The sequence below is a fragment of the Anguilla anguilla genome, chromosome 4 (assembly GCF_013347855.1).
Source record: "Anguilla anguilla isolate fAngAng1 chromosome 4, fAngAng1.pri, whole genome shotgun sequence".
Lineage (NCBI taxonomy): Eukaryota > Metazoa > Chordata > Actinopteri > Anguilliformes > Anguillidae > Anguilla > Anguilla anguilla.
Genome location: NC_049204.1, coordinates 64,721,337 through 64,735,361, shown reverse-complemented (window position 1 = coordinate 64,735,361; position 14,025 = coordinate 64,721,337). Strand labels below are relative to the sequence as shown.

The 14,025-nt window shown below is 47.5% G+C and overlaps 1 protein-coding gene across 3 annotated transcripts in view; it reads left to right on the top strand.

The window, feature by feature from the left end:
• The first annotated feature begins 522 nt into the window (after window positions 1-522).
• Window positions 523-14,025, top strand: part of LOC118224667 (tensin-3-like) — a 45,951-nt gene continuing 32,448 nt past the window's right edge. Inside the window, exons 1-4 of one of the 3 annotated variants that reach the window (XM_035412276.1) lie at window positions 523-1,022; window positions 9,954-10,134; window positions 10,746-10,796; window positions 12,365-12,487. In XM_035412276.1, coding sequence (XP_035268167.1) covers window positions 9,985-10,134; window positions 10,746-10,796; window positions 12,365-12,487 — 324 coding nt within the window. In that variant the 5' untranslated portion in view covers window positions 523-1,022; window positions 9,954-9,984. Of the gene's footprint in view, window positions 1,023-9,855; window positions 10,135-10,745; window positions 10,797-12,364; window positions 12,488-14,025 lie in introns of all 3 variants that reach the window. The other 2 variants (XM_035412274.1, XM_035412275.1) reach the window with 2 other exon arrangements.

The window sequence follows — 14,025 nt, the reverse complement described above, 5'->3', positions numbered from 1 at the left end:
AGTGCCGGCTTTGATCACGCACACACACCAACATGTTAATGTGTAAAAAAGCTACTCTTTTTATAGTGCCACTCAACAGAAACAGAAAGCTATGCGGGGAAAACAAAGAGTATTCTTTTCCTTTTTCTCTGGCGAACGTCATTCTGAGCTGATTGTGCGCCTGGGACCGAAACAGGGCAGCGATTTAGGAACCTGGGTAAATGATACACTTTATAAAATCTCTGCCTAAACCCGGCAGCGTGCATGTGCCTGCTCTGTCTTCCTGTTATTTCAGCCCTCCTGATCCACACCCTCCCCACCTCCCCCCAACACACACACACACACACACACACACACACGCACGCACACACACGCACGCACGCTCTGGCGCTAATGGGACTCGGGAGAGGGAGGGACCAGCCTAGTTAAGGAAGCTACACAGAGGGAGGATTGTCTGCTCCAGAATCCCCCGGCCGCACACCGGCGGCAGCAGCGGCACCGGCAGCAGCGACACCAGCAAACGCTAGCAGCGGCAGCGGCGTCAGGAGGAGCAGGAGGAGGAGGTGGAGCAGGAGGACGTGGTGCGCTAGCTCCCGCTCAGAGAGAGAGAGAGAGGGAGGGAGTCGTCTGAAGGCTTGGGAGGTTCCGTTTGCACACAGCAGACTTTTCATAGGGCTGCCTGCCCCTCAGCGGGATCAGTCAGGGCAAAGTACACACAGAGAGTGCTCAGTACTCTCTCTCTCTACTTCTCTCTCATCTCAGATCTCTTCCAGCTTAGCCTGCACTGAGAGGATCTACAACTTTTTTTCCCCCCTTGTCCCCACACCCCCTCTCCCCGTCAACCTTCTGTGTTGCTGCTTTTCCTCCACATAACTTTTTGGATTTTTTTTTTTCTTTTTTTTTTTCTGGACATATTTATTTTTTGTTGCCAGTGTTACTCTGCCTGAAGGACTACTACAGTTGCGCACCAACCCCTCACCCCACCTCAGTCCGCCACCGCGACCCGGCACCACCGCGCATCACCCCAAATCCTGCGGGTAAAGGTAAAGAGTAGTGACCTTTTCTGCTCCGCGCAACGGTACCTCTGTGTTAAACTGACTGAAGCATTTCATGTTTTCACTCTGCAGCACAATTACAAGGTTGCAAGTGCTCTGTCCTCCCCCTCTCTCTCTCTCTTTCTCTCTCTTCCTCTCTCTCCCTCGCTCCCTCTCTCCCTCTCTCCCTCTCTCTACCCTCCAGCCTCCCTGCGTTTAATCACTTCTTATTACAGGCTCTGAATAGGTGAAGTGGAAATATGTAAGCCCCACGTGGAAAAAAAAGTGCTTTGCTCGCTTTATTTACTTTGGCTCTGTTGAGCTTTTTTTGAAGGAGGCGAAGGAGGCTGGGCGCAGGGCTGCTGGGGGTGGGGAGGGGGGGTTTGATGGGGGGGGGGGGGGGGTTGTAGGTAGGCCTTTAAGCATAGCTGCCTGTACTTTGCACAGTGCCATGGTCTGAGCTTGTGTGCAGATATGCAGTTACTGCTTCATTTGATCAAAATGCAGAGAGATGGGGGGAGGGTGGGGAGGGCCGGGGTAGAGGGAGTGGGACTGGCAAAAGTGGGGAGGGGGCAGTTTTGGCAGCATTGGTCTCTGAATGTTATAAAAAATGAAGCTGTAGCTGCATTTATGACAACAAACTCAAGTTATACAGTTATGGCTTCTTTTTTTAAACAAAATTCAGCGATTGGGGGGTCGGGGGTAGAGGTAGAGGGAGTTGTGGGACGGGGGGGTGTGGGGTGGCAGTGGCAGTGGAGGAGGGGGGTGACGGAGCTGTCTTTGGCACTCTTGGTCCCTGACACAGCTGGCATTTGGTATGTGGTAGCCTGGAGGCTGTGTTTAGACAGCCATTGTTAATGACATGTAAGAAGTTCCATTTAAGCTCATTTCCCAGGCCCTTCTACCTGTAATAGCCTGTGTTTATCTCCTCACCTGGGGCTCTTCTCTCCTCTCTATCTCTTGCTTTCTATCTCTCTCTCTCTCTCTCTCTCTTTCTGGGCCTGATAAGAGGACTCAGAGTTGCTAAAGTGTTTGGTCTCGGAAAGCGATTGATCCGGAGTACCTGATCGCCGTGCGGACGTGAGGTTCTGTGCGGGACTCCTCTCAGGGGACAGATCCGTTAAGCCTTTAAGGTGTGACAAGTATGTGATCGGAATGTTCTTAACTGAATGTTCTAATGCTGATGTAACAATCACTCACTGGTAATTGAAAGCAATGGAGTTCTAGAACACTGGCTCAGAATTTTAGAATAAACCTCGCAGAAAACCTTCTCTTCAGAGGAGTAATCCAGAGGAGGGACTTGTGGCAGAGTGATCAGCTTCAGATACACACTTAGACACCGAGGGCAGAACTGTGTGTGTCACTGCCAGCATGTGCAACCCATTAAAATGGCAGTTTGCAGGAAAAGAAAGGGCTTTAAAAAAAAAAAAAAAAAACCTAATCCATTTTGGAACGCATTCCTTTATAACTTTGGGAAAGGGGCAGATAATATGGGAATTGTTAGTTTGGGAGCCCTTTTTTTGGCTGAGGCTGAGCACCCCTTTTTATTTTGTGCGGGGGACGGGGGGGACACGGGGGGAGGGGGGATCGGATGAGCGATTGTGAGCCTAATTGTACTGTTTTGTGCAGAACGTCGAGACAAATAGTCTTAAAAAATGTCCAAAAGCATAAGGTAAACAAGGCTAAGAATACACGCATGGCCCGGAGCTCCTGTCTTCCGAAATGGCGGGTTTGTTTGTTTGAGTTGCAGCCGTGAATGGGTGCAAAAAAAGCAACGCAAATCAGCGAAGCCAAACAGGAAACAAACGATAGACTGTGACATCAAGGCTCAGGCCTCGGCTTTCGCTGGCCAATCATTGCATAATATCCACACGGCGGTGGCTTCCCAGGGGCTGGACTGTACCTCTTCCTCTTCTCTTTCCTGAAGATGCAGAGGGAGCTCGGGAACTCCCAGGGGAGAATTGATAGAATTATTTTAAGCAAGTCGAGTCCAGGTTTTAAGGTCACATTCACGTGCTTTTTCTTATCTGTTGTTTGCTCGTGCGTCACATGACTGGGGAGTTTTGGCTCAACCCTGCCCCATGGACACCAGCCCTCCCGTGTTCCTTTGTTTTCTGAGCACACGCCTGTTACTGCGTTACCTGCTGGATTTTTTTTTTTCGGGGCCTGATTAAAGACCCCCCCACAAACAAAACAAAAAACTACATTTCCCACAGGGCAACAGGGTACTGGAGGTTGTGGGAATATTCTTCCCTGATAAGCGCACCTATCGCGTCGCTCGTCTCTGGTGTCTGAGGCGAACGAGTGTGAAGCGATTGCGACCGGTGGCGCAAAGCGGATTCCGTGCCAGAGACAGTAGCGTGCCGATAAACTGGACGGACCAGATTCAGACAGGATAATAAAAGCGCCCTTCGGTGATAGAAATCCCAGGTGAGGCCCGGGAGCTCAAAAGGGAGGAATGAATCGTCCTGTGATCTCGCCCCCGCGTTTTGGGGCGGGACGGGGTCACGCACCCACAGACAGTCTCCCTCGCTCGCAGCCGTGCGTGCATGCGCATCGCCCTGGGTGGGGTTTTTTGGGGGGGGGGGCGGGGGGGGGGGAGCACGCACGTGTGCGCTGTCTGGGGCATGACCTGAATCGCAGGCAGCTTGTGGAGGTGTGTGGGCAAACCGCAGACTGAGCCCTGGCTGGGATTTCAAACGGGCTCGGTGATCATCTCCCTAAATCCAAAAGAGCGGCCCGCTGCTGAATCACACCCCCAGCCCCCCCCCCCCCCCCCCTCCCCCCCCGAACCCCCCCCCCCGCCTATAAAGCCACAAGGAAAGTGGTTCCCTTTATAGTCACATAACATTGTTGGACGCTTTCGCAGAAAGGTATAATCTGGGTTAAGAGGGGAGTTTCTAAGAATTTTTTTTTTTTTTTGCAAAAAGAACAATACCAGAATCAAATTAATAAATCACTTAATTTCTGATGCATTTATTCAGCTGACAATGACACATTATATTGTATAATGGTCTTGAAGTATATACTTCTTAAATATGCCATACTAATTTAATAAAAAATCGAACAGGTAGTTGAAGTGCATTTTTCTGGCAATTTCACGTTACAATTTGGATAGAAGATATATAACTTTTCCTGCATTTTATCCGTAAATATCTCATGTCACCCATGTCTGTATCTGTGATTTCTGAAATATTTGTATGCCATTTTTATTTTTATTTGAAAAGCACATGTGGTCCTGGTATAATCCTATGACCTAAACACTCGGAACTTGTAACAATTCGCAATCCAGTTCAAGTGACAGAGGGGTAGGGGGAAAACGGCCCATCTCATTGAAAAAGAAGAGAGTTTGCCTTTCTCGTCTGGTCCTTTATGCGAAGACATTTCTAAAGGAGTCCGGAGCCCAGTAAATGTCATGGCGACGTTGCCGGGCAAAAAGAGGGAGAATGAGCCGCTTCTGTTACCTTCTCTTGGTGAGCTCAGAAACCCCGCAGGAGATCCTGCCTGAAGTGAGTGTGCGCGCGCGAGCGGGGCGGTATTAATGTGAGTAATACTGAAGTTCAAAGCGGCCCCCGCAGGTGTGTCTCGTCTGCATCGCCTCGCGTTTCCTCGACGGCGGTTTTGCCTCTTAACTGCTTTTAAAAGGATCAAACGGCCAACTGCCATTATCTCGCCTTTTAATTTCTGAAGCCGTGTTTGGCTTGCGCTCGCGCTCGCGCGCGCACCGTGCGGCCGAGCTTCCCCGAACCTGGATGTGCGGTTAGTAGCGCAAACTGAGTTTCTCATCTGTTTTCAGCGTCCGGCTTTGATACACTCTAGTCTCTTGTTTTGATTCTAACCGCAGTTTTTTTTTTTTCCTTTTTTTTTTTGCTATCTTGTCACCGTGGTTGCACGTGCAGACGGCTGTTGCAATATCTGGTCTTAAGTGTTTTTGTGAAGGTATATGACCTCTCCTCCTATGAGCCGTTTCTTCAGTTTCTTACTCCCCTCTTTTCCTCTCTGGTAAGACTTAAGACAGTCTTAACCTGGGAAATAAATTTTATCTTACCTTCTGAGAGTAAAATATAGATGGAAGGTGGAAGTCATGGTTTTAATTATGACATTCCTAAAACAATGTCTTGAATCTCTAACGAGTGGTAACTGACTTAAGGCAGAATTGAAGGTCTGCATTTAACGGGAAGAAAGCTTTGTGTTTCCTGAATCTTTGAAAGCACCAAAGAATCACAACCAAAGGTTGGCTTGTACCAGCAATTCAGCTTAAAATACCACAGTGAAGTCTCACCTGCAGCTGTCAAAACACATTAAATGTTCCTTAGCCTGATAACGTACCCGTGCCCCCCTGCTTCACTGCCTCTCCGATGGCTGCCACTGATGGGAATGTTGCATTATTTAACGTGTCTGTGAGGTGTGTGCGTGTGTGTGCACGCATTTGTGTGTGTGTGTGTGTGTTTGTGTGTGTCTGTGTGTGTGTTTGTGCTTGTCTGTGTGTGTGTTTGTGTGTGTCTGTGTCCGTGTTTGTGTGCGTGTGTGTGTGTGTCTGTGTCCGTGTTTGTGTGTGTGTGTGTTTGTGCATGTGCGTGTGTGTTTGTGTTTGTGTGTCTGTGTGTGTGTCTGTGTGTGTGTTTGCTGTGATAGGCTGCATAAAAATGTGGGTAAGAAGTGTATGTTGCTCAATGCTTGTGGTGACATCTCGTACACAGACAAGCTCAGCCGTTTGCATTACAGTCAGATCTGCAGCATGTGGCAGACGCTCTCATCCAGAATGACTTACTCAGCAGACGTTCCTCTTAATTCCATGTGTGCAGTGGGATATGTACTGAAGCAATTCACGCTAAGTACCATGCTCAAGGTTAATTGCACCGGTGCTTCACCTGGGCATTGAACCAACAACATCAGGGTTCCAAAGCCACTTCCCTAACAGTTATGCTGCACCGACCTCACAACCCAAGGTGCGTTAACACTCCTCAACGCATATTTATAGCTGTGAGACTTTTGTAGCGGACACTGGAGTGTTTGGGTAGGCCCCTCCTTCCTATCCCAGACAGCGGCCAAAAGGCGTCGGCCGGGGGTTTGGTGGGGTGGGGGGCGGGGGGGCGGGGGGGGGGCGGGCGGGCGGTCGAGAAGGCCTCTCCTACAAGGCGGGCTTCGACGGGTGTCATTCCGGGAGAGATGCAGCCATTATGAACCATTCCGATGCATATTTTTTTTCGGCTCTGTGCCGATGGCGGTGGCAGCTGGGGTGGCGGGGGCAGGCGTTTACGCAAAAACACACTCCCGGGGAGGGGAGGGGGGAGGGGGGGTGGGCGGGGGCGATGCGTTCTGCGAGCAGGGCGGCTGAGGCGCTCTAATCTGCCGCATCTTCCCGCCGGCCTGTCGCGGCATGTCAGGCGAGCTTACGGGTGAGCCTCCAGTTACGGGACGGGGGGGGTGGGGGGCGAGGGGGGGGGGGGGGGGGGGGGGGCGGCCGTGTGTGGGCCTCTAACACCTCATCAACCACTGTTTGTTCTTGCCCTGCAGGAAGAAATACCTACACCTAACCAACCCCCCCCCCCCCCACCACAAGACCATGCTACTCAAAATAAACGAAACAAAAACAACACTAAAGAATGCGATAACACGATTGCATGCCAGAGCAAGGCTGATCAAGGACTTTGAGGATGCAGTTTATATTTGCTAAAGTGAATGTTTTTTTTGTTTTGTTTAAATGTTTTTTAAATTTATTTAAATTCAGCTGTGCTGTTTAATCCCTGGGGGTTTGGGCACCAGCTTTGCTCGTTTAAACTCCGAATTCCATTAGATAGGTGGTGATCACAGGAGTCCAGCACTAGTGCTGCTCAAATTGTGTCAAAAGCAAAATGAAACTTGCAACAGTTCAGTATCATGCATTCAATAGGCTTGAAACACCCCACTTTCCTGAATTTCTAATCAATCATTTAAAAAAAAAAAAAAACTCTGCAGCATATTCATAGTTTGAAGCACAAATTAATCTATGCCTGTGAGAAACTAACATGCAAATGATCATTAAAAACATGAAAATCTATATATCTCTACAAATTGCAAAAGAGACAAGGATGTGTCAATGTCATCCTGTGCCTTGAGTGAGGTTCATTGAGCTAAACCATGCTGTTCTGTTGTCATGCCGATGTTATTGCTGATTCTCATAGTTCACAAAATGCTTTCCAGGATCATGCATTTGCTGAGAATCTTTTTTTTTAGATTTTAGGTTTTTTTTTTTAGTGTTAGAGTTCACTAGTGATCCCTATGAATAAATGAAAAGCACATTAGAATCTAATTCAACTGGAATCTGTGTCATTCATTTTGAAACAACTGCAGTGAACAAAACAAATAGCAGTTGTTCATAATATTATCAGGTCAGTGCTAATGGACAGACTGCTATTGTAAACTGCAATTGTTTCACAATTAATGCAGTTGTTTCACAATTAATGACAATTATTTCCAGTTAATTAAGTGGTTTTCATGTATGGACACTGGTTACTTTTTATGCTCACTTTAATCCAAACGACATAAGAAGTAACCAATGTCCATTTGCATGGGGCCGCAGTTTCCATGGCAACAGATGAATGGTCATTCAACATGCAAACGCCATCATTCCAGACATACACTAGTATAGTGTTATGAGGTACAAAAATAAATAATGATGTTTGGAAACTTTTGTGTTTCACGTTAATCGTTAACCTTTTTTTTAAATTATTATTATTATTTTACATGTATTGGTGTGGGACTTCCAGAACATTTATGATTTCACAAACAGCCTGGTCCTTACAGATTTTTATATGTATATTTAATTTCATCAGATTAAATGCACGTGTATATGGTGAACTACCTGTTTTATCTCAGTAAATACTTCGAATCCTTTGTGCACTCACGGTCACACGTATTTTCACGTGAGTGCAATATGAGTAAATCGGCTATGCTTGCGTTTGTCTGATTATTATCGCACGCTTCGGCTAATTTTGAACTCAAACAACCCTGCCCTTAGTAAAACAATACCGTCGTTTTTTTCCACCCCCCAAACTACTTAGAAAGTGACCGAATGTGGACAGCACTTCTCGCCTCCTTCCCATTCGGCGTCAGGGATATTTATTATCGTAAGCTCTCCGGCGGGGTGCTCGCTTCCCTGATTCTCTGAGGACCCCGCGTGACTCTCTCCGTGAACCCAACCACTAGCACCGGCGGCGACCCGCTCACACTGAGTCTATTCATCTGATGTGAAGTAAGGTCATTATCCACTTCTGTCCACATCGCTGTCTTATTACCCGCTCCTGTAGTTCAAAGTCAGCTTAAAGGTATTTGACCAGATCCTGCAGGCTGCGTCCAATTTAATTAATGGTCTCATTCGGGCACTGCGGGATTACGGAAAGTTAATGAAAGAAAGTCGTAGTAAAATAAACGCTGGTTGGTTGCGCAATGAAGTCTACGGATTGATGTATTTTATCGGATGACAGGCAAGATCGCTCCATTTCGCACGTTGGTTTGGAGCGTCGTCCTCTCACGCGCTGAAATGTAAGGATATGCGGGACGTTCTTACGATGTTTACCTCTTCGTATAACAATAAAAAGGTGAAACAACAGTAAAAAGACAGAGAGAATAACCTACCTGTGGGTTGTTTACGTCTGGGAATTTAATATTCCTTCCAACATTTTAACATTTAATTTATCATAATAATTTGAGCTAGTAGGGAGGGCAATCTATTCCTCTGCTCGACGAGAAGAAAGTAAATGTGACGTGTAGGCCAGACTAGTGTGCACTACTACAATACTAACATAGACCTGATGTTTGATTCTGTTGATTTGAAAATTTTCATCTTAACCACACGTTTTTTCCTTATTAATGCAAAAATAATTTAAAAACTTTTGTAGATGTTTAATTTGGAGGAAGGGGGGGGGGGGGGGGCACTCCTTTGGGTGGCCCTTTGTCGTCTCCAGCACATACCGTTGCGTGTGGCTGGCGGGTGTTCAGGCGGGAGAATATGAACACAAACTGTTTCCATGTTTGAGGGGGGGGGGGGGGGGGGTTATGGGGGGGGAAGGGAGGTGTCATAAACCACTCCCAGCCCTGCCTTCAGGCCAACAACCTTCAGGGCATGGTGACAGATCAGCATGTGATGTGCTTAACCCCACTATCCCCCCCCCTCAACCCCCCCCATACGCCCCTGGGCTCAAGGACACTGTGTGATGACGAGCCCGCGGCCCGGCCAGCGGTTGGGTAGGTAAACACTTCCCACACGGGGCAGGCGTGCCAAAGCGCCCGCCCGAATTAGCTGGAAAAACCAAGATGTGCCGATAAGAGTCACGGTGGGGGGGGTGGATGCTGACAGGAAGTCAGGCTGACAGGAGATTGTGGGGTCGGGGGTGGAAGAGAGGGGGAGTTGTTGGGGTTATTGGGAGGTTTTTTTTTGGGTGGCGGCGGGGGGGGGGGGGGGTGTCCTTTGTGGACTGTGCTTATGCTGGCACCTGACAGAGGGGTACTTTTGGGAAACTGGTATCATCATCTTAAGGTTACGTTTTATATTTCTGCCTTTCACTTCCTGCCATTTTCATGCTTCCTTTACATACATCTCACCTTCCTGACATTCAATGATATTTTAAAAATAATATTTATATTAGGCCTATCATTAATAATAAATATTTACTACTGCTACTACTACTACTACTACTACTACTACTACTACTGGTACTACTACTAATAATAATAAAAATGGATGAGGATGATGGATGATGAGGCTTATTATTATTATTCTTGAAGTAAGGCTAGCCATTCCGAATTCCTGAATACCAAGCGGTAGCGCCACACACGCGCCTCCCCTTCCCTCCCGCCGCAGCGCACAGAGCAGCCGATCCACACACGCCTCCCCTTCCCTCCCGCCGCAGCGCACAGAGGAGCCGATCCACACACGCCTCCCCTTCCCTCCCGCCGCAGCGCACAGAGCAGCCGATCCACACATGCCGCGATGGAGGAGGGATACGAACTTGACCTGACCTACGTCACGGAGCGCGTCATCGCCGTGTCCTTCCCCCGGGGCTGCTCGGAGGGGACCTACCTGCACAACCTGCAGGACGTCACGCGCATGCTCCGGTCCAAGCATGCCGACAACTACCTGGTGAGCGGACGCCTGCCCGCGCAGGGTCACCTGAGGGGCGTGTCCTTACACCCTTATACGGGTTCGTCAAACGTTTAGAACTTTTTTTAAAAGATGTGTGTTTCTTTTTTTTTCCCCCAGTGCTAACAAACAAACCTTTTTGTTGTTGCTGATTTCTTTTTGCTACTTTTGCTGAACTGTTTTCATTGTGACAAAGATTATGGTCTTGAATTTATAAATTACTGCTCCGCTTTGCCTCCGGATACCTTTGCCTTTAAAGACACACAGACACCCCTGCTTTGGAAATATTGGTGAAATTTTCATCTGACTATACAGACAGTACGGTTCAGGAATCTGAAATGAACGAATAGCCCCGGTGACCGTGTGTTGAGGCAGGTTGTGAAAGTGTGCGTGAGAACTGACTAATCTCCTAAACTCACCTTTGAACACCTTTGTGGCAATCCGTGAGGTCGTTGACAGGTGTTCTCTACCGACCTGCTCTGTGTCCTGTTCCTTACGCCGGGCCCGCTGCCTGGAGAGATGTCACATGACCCAGAACGTCTCGCAGCTCGAAGAGCGGAATTCTTAAACGAGGGGCCTAATCGTTACTGCCTTCTCTTTCCACCTCGCAGGTCATTAACCTGTCAGAGAGGAGATACGATCTCACCAAGATGAATCCCAAGGTATTTGCCCTTTTCTGTAAACTCTCAGGCATGTTTCGTAACATTAGGTGGAATGTGTACAGAGTACAGTACGTGTGGCACTGTACAGTGCGTGCGGGGAATGTAGACCTTCTGTAGCAAACACCTGACAAAAAAAAAGTGTTCTACTTGAATGTGGTTATGTGGTCTTCAAAGATAAATGAAAGGACACAATGTTCAGGAGACATGAAGGTAAACGAAACTTGCGATAATATCTTGTAATACGGTAATCTGCCTTTGATATCACGATCCTTAGAATTCAGTGTTTCCATTAACTTATGCATGAACTTTTCATGGATGGCACTAAATGGAAAAGTCGGGGAACGGATCGACTAATGTAAAACGTGAGGATTTTATAACATGATACATTTACAGTGTAAACCCTCTGTTGCCCTGCTGCATTACATTACATTGTATAACATGGATTTAGAATAGGTTTTTATCCGGAGCAACTTATGGAATAAAGTGCACAAGTGCACTCAAATAGGTCAGTAAAAGCAGGGTTGCTACAGAAAAGGATAAGTAACGCTCACAGGGTCGGCAATACTGTAGCAGGAAGTGCTAAGTACCACTATGCTGTTAGCACAGCCCACTGCTACTGAGGTAGCATGTTCAGCTAACCTGAGAACGTACAGTATCTGGTGTTAAGTTAAAGGCTGGAAAAGCATGTGAGCATGTGTCTGTGTGTGCGCGCATGTGATTGTGTGCTTGTTGTCTGTGTGTGTGGGTTTACAGGCACACGTCTGTGTGTGTGTGTGCATGTGTGTTTGCCTGTTTGTGTGCGCGTGTGTTTGCATGTGATTGTGTGCTTGTTGTCTGTGTGTGCGGGTATACAGGCACATGTCTGTGTGTGTGTGTGTGTGTGTGTGTATGTGTATGTGTATAGGTGTGTGCGCGTGTGTTTGTGTGTGTGTGTGTGTGTGTGTGTATGTGTATAGGTGTGTGTGCGTGTGTTTGTGTGTGTGTGTGTGTGTATGTGTATAGATGTATGTGCGTGTGTTTGTGTGTGTGTGTGTGTGTGTGTGTATGTGTATAGGTGTGTGTGCGTGTGTTTGTGTGTGTGTGTGTGTGTGTGTATGTGTATAGGTGTGTGTGCGTGTGTTTGTGTGTGTGTGTGTGTGTGTGTATGTGTATAGGTGTGTGTGCGTGTGTTTGTGTGTGTGTGTGTGTGTATGTGTATAGGTGTGTGCGCATGTGTTTGTGTGTGTGTGTGTGTGTATGTGTATAGGGGTGTGCGCGTGTGTTTGTGTGTGTGTGTGTGTGTGTGTATGTGTATAGGTGTGTGTGCATGTGTGTGTGTATGTGTATAGGTGTGTGCGCGTGTGTTTGTGTGTGTGTGTGTGTGTGTGTGTATGTGTATAGGTGTGTGCGCGTGTGTTTGTGTGTGTGTGTGTGTGTATGTGTATAGGTGTGTGCGCGTGTGTTTGTGTGTGTGTGTGTGTGTTTGTGTGTGCATGTGTGCGCATGCGCGTGCGTTTAGCTGACGGATGGTTGTGTGTTATCCCCGCTCTGTTAGCTTGTGTGAATTGGGCGCTGCTGTGTCATTGCAGACCCTGGACATGGGCTGGCCTGACCTTCACGCCCCTCCGCTGGATAAGATCTGCACCATCTGCAAGGCCATGGAGAACTGGCTCAACGCCAACGCCCAGCACGTGGTGGTCATCCACTGCAGGGTGGGTTTGCCAAACCCTCGCCCCTCACCGGAACACCCGCCCCCCTGACATCACAATGCAGCTTCTCCACTCTACCGTGTGCCTTACAGCCTGGGGCCTGCCTTCTGTCCAATCACAGTGCTCTGTCAGGAATTCTGGCCTATCACAGTGCTCTGTCAGGCATTCTGTCCAATCACGGTGCTCCGTCAGGCATTCTGTCCAATTGCAATGCTCTGACAGCCATTCTGTCCAATCACAGTGCTTTGTCAGCAATTCTGTCCAATCACAGTGCTCTGTCAGGCATTCTGTCAAAGCACTTTGGGCTCAACGTTGTGAAAGACGCTTTAACAAACTTAACACAAGCCACTAGAAGATTGCATTGAATTTGCATGGCATTCGTTCAGCGCAGTCTCAGAATGACCTTCACCGCTTATTGCTACACTGCTTCGGAAGTCCAGAGATAGCCAGTGCATTGATGCAAGAAATGAACAAACACTGAATAACACATGCTCAGATTTGTCAGGTGAACCTAAGGGCAAAGCACGTTTCATCGCTGCTTAATTCCCCATTGACCTGGGTTCAGACCTACAATACAGCAGTGTCATTAACATGTGACTTATTTGGGAGGCCGTTCCTTACTCAACATTTTGTTTTTTGGAAATTGTTCGCTGATTGTTTTCTATCCAATGAAAAACTGATTGATTCCAGGCTTTATTTCTTTAATAATTCACAGACGTATTCACAGCTCTGCAGTTACCAGTACCTGTGCAAACATTTAATTTGTTCTCTGGAAGTGTGAAACAGTGTTTGACTTGTGATTACTTTTATGCGTTGTCACGCGTGCTGATATGTGTGGAAACGTATTTGATTTGGATTGTGGCTGAAATCAGGGTTTGAACTTGGTGTTCCTGTCTCTACATTTCAGGAATTTAGCAGGATTTTTATTTTATGTTATTCATCACATAATTTATACAACTGAATATTTCCTTGAGTAATTCAGTTTAAGTGCCTGGCTAAAGAGCTCAATGACAGTGCCCAACCTGGAAACCTTTAACCCTGAAGCTGGGAGCTCACGTGTCTCACCATCACGCTACACTGGCCACCTTTCATAGTCAGCCCTTTCACTGGTTTTCAAAACGATGCCTTTTGACCAGTGGGCTGTAAATAATGTGATTGTAACCTGTAGGGCTCTGGTGCTAGGCCTAAGGCTTCATCCATCTGGGCTCGCAAAAACTAACTCCAGCATAACCCCACCCCAGCCCGGTCCACCCCAGCCTGGCAGGAAGGCTAGAGTCGTAACCAGGCAACATCAGTTATTGACGAAAACAAAATTTATGTCAGTAAACACATTCCATTAGTTTATCAGTGCTGATATGCAGGCCAATATGTACTATATATCATTTACAGCCCCATGGTTGATAGGCAAGGAACACAGAAAGGTAAACAAAAAGGCAACATAGTTACTTTGGCTCAAGCAAACGGCAATGTTATTATATTGACACTTAAGAATAAACAAACACTGTTTAACCAGCACCGATTGACCTGCCCTTTGAGAGCAC